At 41.9% G+C, this 14,468-nt stretch overlaps 1 protein-coding gene across 1 annotated transcript in view; it reads right to left on the reverse strand.

Moving 5' to 3' along the window:
* The window catches only part of GGCX (gamma-glutamyl carboxylase), a 98,324-nt gene that overhangs the window by 1,075 nt on the left and 82,781 nt on the right, over positions 1 to 14,468 (reverse strand). The window contains exons 13-14 of the mRNA XM_033948639.1: positions 10,945 to 11,092; positions 8,040 to 8,235 (exon numbers count right to left, since the gene is read on the reverse strand). Coding sequence (XP_033804530.1) covers positions 8,040 to 8,235; positions 10,945 to 11,092 — 344 coding nt within the window. The remainder of the gene's footprint in view (positions 1 to 8,039; positions 8,236 to 10,944; positions 11,093 to 14,468) is intronic.

Below are 14,468 nucleotides of genomic sequence, written 5' to 3' on the forward strand. Positions count from 1 at the left end.
TATCTTACATGACTGACATCTAAGGGGTAATTTTATAAAATAATTTTTGTATTTGAAAGGAAAAATTAGTGCATTTTTTTCTTGAATTCCTCCAAAACAGGTCCAGACGTGCATTTTTATTGCATTAGTTTTGTAAACTGCTTAACACTTATGTACAAGCGGAATATCAAATATAATAAATCAAAATTAAATCAAATGGAGATTGGGAACTTCTGACTTGTATCATCATCCTATAAGTATAGGGTTATCCAGAAAAACCTAAAGTTGGAAAAACGGTGTGAAATGAAGTTTTTCCCATGAATTTGATTGTGTTTGATCAGAAAATAATTAAAAAAAATTTTTGAAAGCCCATCCTGGAGTTGTTCAAAGCCACTGATTATATAAAGCTCCATTTTTCTTAAAATTTGCTATCATTTTTGCATAATGGATCAAATTTCTTTGTATTATAGGTATAACTTCTATGTTTTCATACTGAGCAATGATACAATGATAAAAAGACATTTTATGTCAAGTCTGTTTTATTGATAAAGAAGAATAAGTCAGTACAGAAATAACTCTAGAGTCTCCAATATGCTTATAACAAGTGGGGTCGGATTCCTTAGAACTACACTAATGTAGTGTTACAACCACAAAAGAATAAGAAAACATTCTCCTGTCATCAACGATAAAGACATTTTATGAAAAAACTCTAGTAGTATTTTATTAAATGAACCTTCAATATCTGCACTTTATTGTGGAAAATAAAAGAAATTTTAACATACTTCGCCAATAGCTAAACACATACACTTTAGAATTCAATGTCTTTTTGAGACAGTCAGGATAAAGTCTGCAATGCTGTTCAACTTCTTGTAACAAGACCTCGGTGTCAGGGAGGCAGAGAAGAGGGTGGTGGTGGTGGTCCTACCTTTGCTATGCCACTGCATCCAGATGGGATCACACAGTTTTACCGTTCACTTGGCCCTTCTGTAGCACACCAGATTAGAGAATGACACGGTGGCTGTTACCCATGGCTAGCCACGGATAACATGCCGAAACGGGGGGGGGGGGGAGTGCTCACTGCGGACAAGGCCATCCACCGCCCCGTCGAGCAGTGAATGGCCTTGTCCCTGCAGTTAAGGGAGGGAACGCGCGCGGTCACCGATCGTGCATGGCCCCCTTCCTCCTTCCTACCTACCGAATTTACCTCCCTCCCTCTTACCTTCGCGGCACATTAGTTTCAAGTTTATTTAAAATTTCTTATACCGCCCTATCAGTCTAGGCGGTGTACAAATTTGTAAAAACAAAGGACAAACTTTAAATAAAATAAAAGTTTGACGTGACGCTACGTCACCAAACTCTAACTATAAAAACACAGACAAACAAGAACATAGGGTAAAAGGTAAAAACTACATGAGGCAAAGTAAAAGAAAACAATTAAGGAAAAAATAAGAGGGAGGGCTGCTGTAAGCTCAGTACCCTTAAAAGGACAATTAGGCCTCAAAGGCATCACGGAAGAGAAATGTTTATAGCTTCATCTTAAAGTTATTAAAATTTGATTCTTCACGTAAATAATTTGGAATACTATTCCAAAGATAGGGGGAAGTGACAGAGAAGATGGTAGATCTCATTGTGTATATAAACTTCAGTGACAGTATAGAGAAAAGGTTATTAGCTGTTGATCTTAGGGACCTAGAAGGAATATAAGGGGTAAGAAGATTATTTATAAATTCTGGTTGATTGTTTTGTCTAGTCTTAAATGTTAACAGAAGAATTTTGTAAGTGATTCTGTGTTCCACTGGCAACCAGTGGATTTCTTGCAACAAGGGGGTGACATGATCAGATTTCTTTGCATTGAACATAATTTTTACAGCGGGTTTTGTATTATCTGAAGTCTTCGTATTTCTTTTTTAATTGTACCCTTATAAAGGGCATTACAATAGTTGATGCACGAAATCACAAGAGAGTGAATCAAAATTTTCAAGGATGCGGCATCTAATAGTTTCGATAATGATCTGATCATACGTAGCCTATAAAAGCAACGTTGGACCACTGTACTGATATGAAGGTGATAATTGAATTTATTATCAAAAGTTACTCCAAGTAATTTAAGTGAAGGTATGGTTTTAATAGGTTGAGATTTGAAAGTAAGAGGAGATTGCAAAGAAAGTCCTTCCTTGTTGGAAAAAAATCATTACTTTAGATTTTTCAATGTTCAATGAAAGCATATGTACGTCCAACCAAGTGTTAATCTTTTCCAATTTTTGGTTTATAAACTTTATTTCTAAAGGATTATTTAGATCTATCGGATGTATTAGTTGGACATCATCTGCATAGGCAAACACTGTAAACCCGATAGATTGCCCTGATGTCAAAAGGGGGCCAGAAAAATATTGAAAAGTAAAGGAGATAAAATAGAACCCCGAGGAATCCCATAATCAGTTGTAAATGAGTCAGACGATGTTGAATTAAACACTAGTAAAGTAAGTTGCTCAAGTCAGCCGAGCCTGCCTGCCTGCAATTGCGTGTGTGTGGGCGGAAGCTTCTCCTCTGACGTAACTTCATCATAGAAGTACTCAGCCATAGTCTGGGGAAAGAGTGACGGACGGGTTGGAGATTGGGAAACTTTGAGTAAGGAGCTCAATGTGGCAAAGAGATGGCAAGGTTGGAGCTGAGATGGTCAGTCATGCAGGTGTAGTAGTATTATTTGGCAAGTGAGAGAGCAGACTGGAAGGTCAGGAGGAATTTAAAGTGAATGAAGTCAGCATGAGTGTGGGATTTAAGCCAGAGACGTTCAAAAGATCTGGAAGTAAGTAGTGAATTTTAGAATTTAGCCAGTGCTGGGGTTTGGCACACTTTACAGAATGTGGGGTGGGGGAGAGAGGGTATTTAAGACAAAGGAGTGGTATTACAAGAGGAGACAGCCTCGTTTACAGACTTATGTAGCAAAGTGGTAGAGAGGAGGGGCGAAACAGCAGTGGAGAGAGTGCAGGGGTTGATGGATTGTGAAAGTTATCAGATGATAGTCAGAAAGGGGAAGGACTACGGTGGAGAAATTTGTTATAGAGCAGTTGGAGAAGACAAGATCAAGGCAGTGGTTGTTCTGGTAGGTAGGGGTGGTACATCACAGCTGAAGATTGAATGAGGATGTTAGGGCTAGAAGCCTAGAAGTATAAGAGTCAGAAGGGCTGTTAGTGTGAACGTTAAAATCATCAAAAATGAGGGAGGGAGATGAATGTTCGAGAGAGAAGGAAAGCCAGGAGTCAAAGTCGGTGAGGAAGGAAGACAGGGACTTAGAGGATCAGTAAATGTCAGCTACTGTATGCAAAGGGGTAGGTGAGGAATTAGATGGAGTGGACTTTGAAGGAAGAAAAGCAGCGAGACTGAGGTAGGAGAAGGGATTGAAATCTACGAGAGGATGAGAATAGCAGTCCAACACCACCTACATGACCAACCAAGTGAGGTATAAGGGAGAAATGGTAACCTCCATGACACAGGGCAGCAGCTGAAGAAGTCCTCAGGGCAGATCCAGGTTTCAGAGCAAGCAGATGGAGAGAAAGAGACAGAGCAGCATTCCACAGGGCACATGAGAAGGGAAAAGGGGGGGGGAGGAGAGGAACAGAAATAAAATTGGTGACATTGCGGTGTGTCCTACATAAGGGTGGGAGGACCAGGTTTGGGTTTGATATCCCCAGCAGAGAGCAAGAGAAGGAGCAAGAAGATACAGGTGAGAGTGGGGGAGGCATAAAGAGACCTGCTGTGCTTAAGATGAGAAGTATGCAGGGAAAGTGGAGTTGGCTGAATGAGAGGGAAAAAGTGTTGAAGCTTTAGGGCTGAGAAGAGGGTAGTGGACAAAAGGGATGGTGAGGCAATGGACTTAAAAAGTGAGTGGCATGGTGTTAGGGAGTTCAGTGGTTTGGGGTGAAAGGAGAGATTGTGGAAAGTCAGTATCAGGAAGAGAAGGTGTACAGGAACCATAGCAGTGGAAGGAGAAAGGGGAGGAAACTGGCTATGGGCTAGTCTCAGAACATTTATTTTAAAAAATTATCCACTACAGCCAGGTGAGGTGAACATGAAGGTGAAGGGATGCATAGCAAGATAACTTACCAGGAGGGGTCACGCACGAAAGGCATGGTTATGTCAGAGTCATAGCAGGGCAGCAGGGTTTAGATATGGGTAAAAATAAATCTGTCCACGCTGAATGGTTTGGGGCAGTGGTGTTCTTTTAATCACCTTGTCATGTGATCACTTAAGCTCAGATCCCAAGAAAGGGGGAGGGAAACCAATTCAGTTTTGATTAAGTGGCTCATTTTCTTGGTGTCATGAGAACCATAACCAGCATTCTCCAATGCTGCTCAGACTCTACTCCCCTGGATTCAACACATTTCTGCAGAAGAAGTCCACCTGGACGTTTTCCCCTCCAGCCGTATATGTCACCCTTAAATTTAGCAGATGCGTTTCTGTCCAGTTGCTGATGTTTGGTTCCTCTCCAATGAGCCACATAAGCCATCACTGTTCTGTTGTCCAACATCACATGTACCACTTTGTTCTGGGCCAGCACCAGGCAGAAAGTCTGGTAAAGCGAAATAAATGGCCCTTGTTTTTAATCAGTTATTAGCTATGCTGCTTCCTCCTTTTACCAGAGACCAGTATCTGTCTTAACCACAATCCAATCTGGTGTATCCTTGTCTGAGTTTGGTTGACCTGAACAGCTACCTAAGACTGCTCCTCACTCACCATGGAAAGGTAATACTATGTCCAGAGCCTACAACTGGGGCAGTCATTGGGACAACAAAGCTTTCTGTAATGGGTGCAGCTATGCTGTGGCACCCATTCTAGGGCTGCTGCCATTGATTCCAAAACCTGCAGATAGTTTCAGGCTCTTGGTCTTGCTATGCAGAGAAGACCCCCCTGACTTCGGGCCATGTCTTCTGTGCCCTCTCCTTGGTCTGGAACACTTTGCTTTGCCAGAGATTGAGAAGCATTCCCAGATATTCCAGTGTCTGCACTGTGGTCAGTTGCTCTTAGATGGGTTAACCACCTTTTCAAACTCCTTGGAACTACTCGGCTTGTAGCTTTTTTGTTCTCTCTGTATGACTTTGCTCAGATTAGCAAGTCATCCAAATAGGGACTTAACCACCTTTGCCTTTCACAGAGTGGTCACTACAACCATCATGACCTTGGAAAACATCCTTGGTCAAAAGGAAGAGCACAAAACTTAAAATGTTGTTTGAAGTTCACAAAACAGAGAAAACACTAGTGGTCCACCTGAGCAGGAATGTGCAAATAAGCCTCCATCAGATCCAGGGAAATGAGATACTCTCCCTGTTGTCACTACCATGGTTAAGGACCTGATAGTTTCCATCCTGAACCTCAAGACTCCCAATTCCTTGTTCATGCATTTGAGGTCTGCAATGGGATGGAATGATTCCTCCTTGTTGAGCACTACAAAGTAGATGGAGTATTATCCCATGTCCCTCTTGCCTAGGGGAACTCAAAAGGTCACTTGGAGCTATAAATGCCTGCCGATTGTTGACCTGAACCCAAAAGTCTTTAGGTTGGACCAGCAAGGAGACTGAAGAAGGTACTGTGGAGATGCTGAGCTCTAGGGTGTGACTTTCATGGATGACCACAAGGGCCCACTGATCTGAGATCATTTGGACCTACCTCTCTTCTCTCTGGCCCCTCGTGCCTTAGCACTACTTTGGGTTCCCTCACCGCCTGATGTTGCAGCCATTGGAACTGCACCAGTCTGTACCACCTTGCACCCAGAGCACTGACCAGTGGTTACAACACAGGCAGCACCAGCTTCTCTTCCCATGCACAGCCAATCTCCAGTGTGGCCTGTGACTATGCAATTGGCTGTCTATTGATTGTGCACACTCCAGCCTACATCTTCCTGATCCAACAATTTATCCTCCCCCCCCAACCTTCAGCTGGAGCCTTACTTCCTCTGACTGCTGCAGGAATTCTGTGAGAGATAATTAAAATGCTTTATCTGCATGCTGACTGATCCCTGGAATTAGACATTTATGGGTCCCCTTCCAAATGGCAGGGTCCTGTACACTTAGATGTATCATCCCTAGGTTCATGGAGTGGCCGAACCATACCTAGCCTTCACCTTGAACAGGGTCTAATGTATAAGCCTTTTTTTTTCTTTTTTAATTAGAAGGGATCAAATCCCCAGCCCTAGCCTGCTGAGGGCTCCAAGGAATTTCCAGATCAGTCAGGCTGCACAGAATAGCTTGCCTGCCATTTGCTGGAAATAATGGCTAGAAGAGGGCTGCACAGGATACTTATCGGTTGATGTCACAAGTCAGAGATTCTCAATCTATCTGCTGGTAAGAGTGCATATACCCATACCTCTAGAGAAATAATGAGTAAGTTTGCACTGACATGATGATGGGCAGAGCATGGGTGGAGTTCAAAAGTACACATTCTAGATTATAAAATATGCTAATTTATATGCATACTTAGTCTAGCCATGCAGCTTTGTTAAAAAACCAGCATTAGATTGTGAGCTATTAGAGATAGGAAAAGTACCTATAATGTATACAGCTCTCCTTACGTCTAACAGTGCTATAGAAATGATTAATTGTAGCAGTAGGTACCTATGTGTCCTTATAAAATAACATCTATGTAGGTACTTACTGTCCTTTTAAACTAGATGCCTCCTTAAAAAATTCTTAAGAATAATCCCATCAGTGTCCAGAATATATATTGACTGGCAATAATATGTAAGGACCTGTTTTATTATATCAACCAATAAAGTCTAAGGCAAAAAATAATCAAAGGCTGAAAATCACTACCTCAGCCACAGTGGCTTGCTGATTAACTTAGGTTTGATGGAGCAATGGATGATTGAATTCAGACTAAAGCTTAATCCAGAAAAAAACAAAATTTTTTGTAGCTTCGTCACACCCGCTTGACACTAAAACATTAATGTGCATCAATAATCTTAGCTATCCTATTCAATCTACTATGAAGGTATTGGGAGTAACATTGGACCATGAAAGACCAGGTGGATTCCTTAGTTAGAATGAGTTTACACACCCTCTGGAAGCTTCAGTCCATTAGAGCATACTTTGATTTTCATCATTTAGAATTCTGGTACAATCCCTTATATGCGGCAATTGCAACTGGTACAAAATGCGGCAGTCAGGCTACTTTGTGGGTTGAAGAAATTCGATCATGTAACACATTCCTACCGACTTCTACACTGGCTGCCGATGGAGGCGCGTGTGAAGTTCAAGTTTGGATGTTTTTGCTTTAAGGTACTATACGGTTTGGCCCCTACATATATAACTGACCTTTTCTCTTTCACAACAAACAAACATAAGAGAAGCTCACATCTGTTTCCCCACCGGTTAGAGGATGTAAATTTAAAAGTCATCATCAACATCTTTTCTCACCTCAAGCAGCATTATGGGGTAAAGATCTGGAACAACTGCTTATGCATACTACTTATTGGGAATTTAGGAAACACCTAAAAACATATCTGTTCTTGAAGTATTTAGGTAACTGACCTATATACAATCTTAGTCCACAACTACTGATCCCCAGAACTGTTAATCACTAATCCTTAACTTTGTTAAATCTACTCAGTCTGTAACATCTCTTAATCATTGTAAACCACATAGAACTTCACTGTCCTGCGGTATATAAACTGTTATTATTAACAGAAGTCCTTTCGTCAGAACTGCTAAGTAATAGGGGCAGTCAGGACAAAACTTTTTTTCATTGTAGAAAGAATGAAATGTAATAATTGCTAATAGGGTGATGCTTATCACAGAATAAACACTTGTAAACGACCTGTGGTAGGGCACCTAAGTTCAGCTCTATGGCACAGACTCAGGAAACCTAATCAGGGTAAAGTTTGCTACAGGATTTCAGTGCTAGAAATCCAAACTCACAGGGAAGATAGGTCAATTCTGTCAAGTTGTTTTGGTCCTGCTTCAGTTTCTATAGCACAGTACTCTGAGATCTATAGTCTAGCTGCTGTTTTAGTGAGGTGGTCTTGGATAAAGCCCTTAACTCGCCATCTCCACAGCAAAACCTCCTACCTGCGTCGGAAGAGATAGTATTTCTTGTTGGCGAAGCGAAAGAACCTATCCACAATTGTAGCATTGCGCCTTCTTTCTATCTCTTCTACCTTCCACTGCCGGCGTAAGAAGGCCTGGACAACAGGATCTGTCACATTTACGTCCTCTCCTGGCTCAGCCAGGATGGGCTGCAGCTCAGCCGCAAGGGGCTCAGACTCTGAGGTGGGGAAAACAGAGAATAAGAGAGGATCAGCATTCCTTCAAGCAATATGATCATTCAGATACTAGTAGGATTTAAAAGATATTCAAAATGGAAACACAAAGGTAAAGGGAAAAAACAAACTTCTCTGAGGACAAGCAGGCAGTATATTCTCATCTATGGGTGACAATCGTTCACAGAGCCTGGCATGGATCACTGATTGCAAATACAGGACCTTTCTGGATAGAACCTTTAAGTTCCAAGCTAGCAAACAGCAGACCTGGCTGGGCAATTACATCAGCAGAGCCAGGTCGACTCATGACGCATTTCGGAAAGAAATTAAGACAGCACTGTTCGATAGATTTATCTCCTAGTCAGATACCACTTCTAAAACTTATTAACAATATGTCAATACCTTGTATTCTCACTAATTGTACTCTGTTTCCACTGACTGTTCAGTGACATCTTCGCCAACTGTATTCTGGAATTCGCTGAATGTCCAGCCCGCCTCACTACAACATGTTGATATTGTGTTCTCACTAATTGTGCTCTGTAATCACTGACTATTCAGCAACATCTTCCCTATTTGTACTCTGTAATTCGCTGATTGTCCAGCTGTCTTCACTGTAAACCGCCTAGAAGTTGCAAGATTGTAGCGTTATAGAAAAATAAAGTTATTATTATTATTATATGGCAAAGTGTACTGTCACTTTAAAATGTTAACACTGTTGATACTGCGCAAACTCATGTGCCTTCCTGCCCGATGCCAACTCACAGGACCTTCTGTTCTTCATTTTCCAAGGAGGAAAGCAGCTGTGTTTTTCAAACATTCCTGTGTGAGTTAATTTTTTTTTTTTTTTTTCCACTTTAGGTGACTTCCTGTGCCATTTTTCTTCATAATGCTTTGTTTTATCACATTTGAAATACTTTTAGTTTCCGTGTTTTTCTTTTTTTAGGCATTTTTCTGCCTCCAACACAACTGGGAGCAATGACTCCTTTTCAATAACAGTAAATGACGGCAGATAAAGACCCGAGGTGGTCCATCCATACGTGCCCAACCATACTTGCTCTATAAATTCTTTTTCTTAGATATTTCAGGGCCAGAAACCCAGAGCCCTGCCAGGTAGTGTGCTTAGTTTCCATCTACTGGAGTCTCCATCAAAGCTCACTCCAGCCCATCTTAACCATCTCAGCCATCCCCAGCCCGTCCTCAACTGAATGACCACATACGGGACATAGGCCATGCAAGCCTGCCCAGTACTTGCCTTAGTTCCTTTAGCTACTCGATCTTCCCTACGATTGAGTCCTTTGACTTAGCATCAGCAGTCTTCCCATCAATGTCTCCGAAACCCAGTGGACTGAAGAAGTGTTCTCGATGTAACAGGACCATTTCAGGCTCAAACCCTCATAACGGTGCAGTGTCTTGGTCCTGAGCATCGGGACACTTTTTGTAACCTTTGCAGTTGCATGCAAAAAAGGGCTCTAAAGGCTCATCAAGTCTAGTTTGAGAAGCTTTTTGGGTCTGCCTCTACCATGTCTACAGACTCATTACCATCAGATGTTGAAAGCCCTGCTAAATGAAACTGTTGGAGAAAATGGAGACCAAATTGCCACGGTTCCCATCTCTTTCATGAGGGGATTGCTGTCCTACCCAGACCCCCTCCAGAGCTAACCCAAACTGTCTCGCTTCACTTCCACAAGGCTGCTGCCTCAAACCACCACTATGAGAGACCTGTAACACATCCTACACTGCCAGAAAGTGCTGTGATGGCCACTGCAGAGAGAATAGCACTTGACATGCTCAGTCAGGTCCTCCATCCAATGTTAGTACAAACCACCTCCCTTGATATTGGCTGAAAATGCTGCTATGCCGCTCCTGGTGTTAATACTATCCATATTCCTCCCCGCTGGAGTCCTCTACCTTCAGTCCTCTACCTACAGTCTTTCAATACCCTATGTTCAATAGTGAGAGACAGGCAAGCTATACAATACTCCAAGAAACCTGCTTGTCCCTAGCAACTGAACACACAATATTGAAGCACTGTCCCCCTCCGATAGCAATGCAGATGGAGGACTCCTGCTCAGCTTAGAGAAAACAGTGTTTAGCTTGTCTTACTGCTGCTGTTGTTTCTTTTTCTTCTGAAGATGTGTTTCACTGAAAAACAATTTTTTTTTCTGTTATCAAATTTTAATAAACAATACCGGCTAAGAAAGAAAAGAGAGCATTAAGAAGCTTCCCAGCTAAGGATGGAGAAGAGGAACTCAAAATCCTCAGGAGTATTCCCACTAAGGAAGAAAGATTCTAAAAGCCCTGCTCCATTTGGTCCCTAATCAACCGGCCATCAGTTTCTCCAACTGGACCACAAGCTGTCATTACCAGTCCACTCTAGGAACTACATAGTCCATCTGTCACCATTTGCTAGAGACAGAGAAATGCTAAACACTGAGGAGTAGGTTATGCAGTATAACAGGGCCCACAGTAATTTGTTCTGGCTCCGCTAGTTAATGAACATTAAGTCCACAGGTTCTGGACTGGTCTAATGAAGACGATAAGGAAATGTTTTTGAATATGTCTGGATAGATCATTGGTCTAACATGTCCATATATCTTATTGCAAGGTTTTTCAAACTAGATGGAGCTATTGTGGGTATGCAACAGGGACAGATTAGCTATGTTGGGATGTACGATTTATGATGGAGCCAGTAACACTAGTAAGGGAGAACTCACCGGTGCCATTCAGGACCTTTTCTTTCAGCTCCTGCAACTTGGTCAAATTCTTCTCTAGTGACACAGCTGTGGTGTTAACATAGATGTACATGTAGCAGGAGGGGTCCTTGGACACTGTGAAAACCTTGTGATACTCTCCCGCTGGAAGCTTAAAGGTGAAAAGCAGGAAATCACAGACAAGCAAAAAACATGGAGATGAAAAATTCAGAGATGGTGAAAGTGTAAGAAATGATATATAAAAGAGAGAGAAGTGGAAATGCAGAGAGTACAACAGAAGGAGGTATGCATCAAACAAGAGCCAAAGAGGAGACAGGCAAGAAGAAGAGAGACAAATACCAGGATTAATTCACAGAGTCTAAACATATGATAATAAATATATTTTTACAAGACACAATATGGCTGAAACTCAGTCATGACTAGCAGTAACCAGCAAAAAGGTAATGGAAAAGGTTGATGGAAGACGAAGGGGAGAGAGAGGTACACGGTAGTTAAGGGGCAAGGGTTAAGCTATACCCGCTTAAGCCACCAACTACCACTGCTGACTGTGAAAATTATAGGCTCCCTCCCACATTCCCTGCAGCGATGATAGATGAAAAAACATGGGCATTAGCAGCCCCACCATACAGTCTTAGCCACAGCCTCTAGTCCCCCATTTATTAGTCTCATCAGGTTCACCCTTGCAGGGATTATGGAGAGGAACACACATCAATTGCACAGTACTGTCAGCCCCCTCTACCACTATTTTTGTAACCTAGTCTCCTCCCTCTACCTACCCCATTGTTACTTTAACTCTGCCTCTCTATACACCTCAAATTCCCATATTGCTGACAGTGGTTGAAAACAAGCAGAGTGAGATGCTGATGCTTTTATCACCCTCAGAGAGCATCAGAATTCAAGAATGTATGAACAAGCACAAGAGAATTTATGAAGGAAGAGAGGGGATTATAAATCATGAGGTGTAGATGCCATTATTTTTTTTAAGAACATAAGAACTGCCATACTGGGACAGACCGAAGGTCCATCAAGCCCAATATCCTATTTCCAACAGTGGCCAACACAGGTCCCAAGTAGCAAAACAGATTTTAAGCTGCTTATCCATGAATAAGCAGTGAATTTCCCCAAGCCATCTCAACAATGGCTTACGGACTTCTCTTTTAGGAAATTATCCAAACCTTTTTTAAACCCCGCTAAGCAAACTTAAATTCTGCCTTTTTGCTGTTTTAATTATTTTTTTAACATACAAATCTGCACAAGTTATCCAACTACACTACAGATAAATAGTGACTTTTCATCTACAACTAGTTTATCATAACATACAATCCCATTCACCCTTGCTCCCCCCCTCCCTTTCTCCCTGGAATGCCCAGAGTTAAGAATTCATCTCATAAAGTAATAGTGACATATGATCACATTTTCCAAGAACTGTTTTATTGGGGCCCCTAATCCTTAGAAATCGGACTTTACAGCCCCACCAGTCCAAAATATTTGTCTCCTATTTATAGATTAGATAGAGCAGGGGTGTCCAACCTGTGGCCCAAGGGATGCATGCGGCCCCGTGAAGTATTTTGTGCGGCACTGGTCGAAGGCGATGCAGTGTTTTCCTCTGCTGCCCCCTGGTGTTTACCATCTTGCTGGCTCCCTCCTCTGTCTTGTTTGCGCGTTTGCACGGCCCCAGAAAAATTTTTTTCGGCCAAGGCGGCCCAGGGAAGCCAAAAGGTTGGACACCCCTGAGATAGAGCATTCCACCAGAAATATACATTTGTTTACAGATCTTTTCATGATCTCAATATAACTTGGCCATTGTTTTTGCTGTGATGATACATTTTTTTGATTGTCTGACAGTTTCCACTCTGGGTCACAAATGGTTTAAGAGCGTCCCTTTGTATATCAAGGAGAAATTCATATGCATGACTTTTTGTACCATGTTCCATACTTATTAACAAAAGGCCTGCACTACTGTACAAACAAAGAACACATGCTCTAGTGTCGTTCTTTGCATAGCACAAGACCAGCTTTGCACTGAAAGCGTTTTATCCATTTTACTGACTTTCACTGGCATCCTCACTGCCCTGTGTGCCACAAAATACAATGATTGCTTAAGAGATGACAATATACTACAGTGGAATCTGAATATCCAAAATTGAGAGCACTGGTGGTCTGTAACAAATTCATGCAGTTCTTTAGACTAGACATTTTTCAGACCTCTTTGTGGTTTTTATTACCTTCTACCAAGTAGATTTGCCTCTACAGCATGGCACTTAGCGAAGCCTAAAGTGAAAGTAGGCATGTTTAGGGGTGGAGATGACCTTAGGTGTCATTAGGCGCCACTAGGCGTGGTTTTCCCAAAAACTAAACTAAACCTTGGATTTATATACCGCATCTTCTCCACAACGTGGAGCTCGGCACGGTTTACAGGAGTTGGGAAAAGAACGGAACTCCAATGGAATTATAGAAGTAAGTATGAAGAGAGGTTAGAGGGCTTAGTGTACCAGAGAGGGAAAGAAAAGTTACATTTTAGAGAATAGCCAAGTTTTCAGATGCTTACGGAATAGTTGAAGGGAGCTCAAGGTCCGAAGTGGGGAGGTAAGATTATTCCAGAGCTCCGTGATTCTGAAGGGGAGGGAAGATCTTAGTTTACCAACATGGGTTATGCCTTTTAAAGAGGGGAAGGATAATTTTAGTTTTTGGGTGGATCTAGTGGAATTTGGATTTGAGGAATTCCAGGATAATGGAATAAAAGGAGGCAGGATGCTGTGTAGGATCTTGAAGGTTAAGCAGGCACATTTAAAGTGGACCCTGGAGATTACAGGAAGCCAGTGGAGCTTGGACAGGAGTGGTGAGACATGGTCAAATTTACTTTTTGAGAAGATAAGCTTAGCAGCGGTATTCTGGATTAGTTGGAGTCTATGGAGGCTTTTCTTTGTTAGGCTTAAGTATATAGAATTGCAATAGTCCAGTCTGGAAAGGATGGTAGATTGGACGAGGACGGCAAAGTGTTTTTGATGGAAGGACCTTACTTTCCTCAGCATGTGAAGGCTTAGGTGCCGGAAACGTAGGCCTTTAAAACCCTTTTTTCTTAGGTGCCAGTAGCTGTGATTCTGTTAACGGTGCCTGTGATTCACATGTGGCTGGTGCCGGGTTTTTTTTAGGCACCAGCTGATTTAGACATAGTTTATAGAGTCTGCTTCTAAACGCATTTATGCGGTTCACAGCACTGGAATGGTTTTCTCTGGGTGGAAAAGGTATATTACCTACTTAAGCTGAAATCTTATAGTTTTACTCTTCCTGCTTTATTGATGGCCAAAAGCAGAGGTTCCAGTGCTAGGTCAAATAGCAATGGCGAGAGGGGACATCCTTGTCTTACCCCTCTGTGGCTAGAATGCACACTGTTTATATATAAGTACAAATCCTTGTCCTATTTCAGATTACTTGGAACATATGCTGCCATTCCACTCTATTGAAAGCCTTCTCGGCATTTAACAATATCGAGAAGATGAATATTCATACATTTCACTAACTGCATT

Source organism: Geotrypetes seraphini, chromosome 6, assembly GCF_902459505.1.
Source record: "Geotrypetes seraphini chromosome 6, aGeoSer1.1, whole genome shotgun sequence".
NCBI lineage: Eukaryota > Metazoa > Chordata > Amphibia > Gymnophiona > Dermophiidae > Geotrypetes > Geotrypetes seraphini.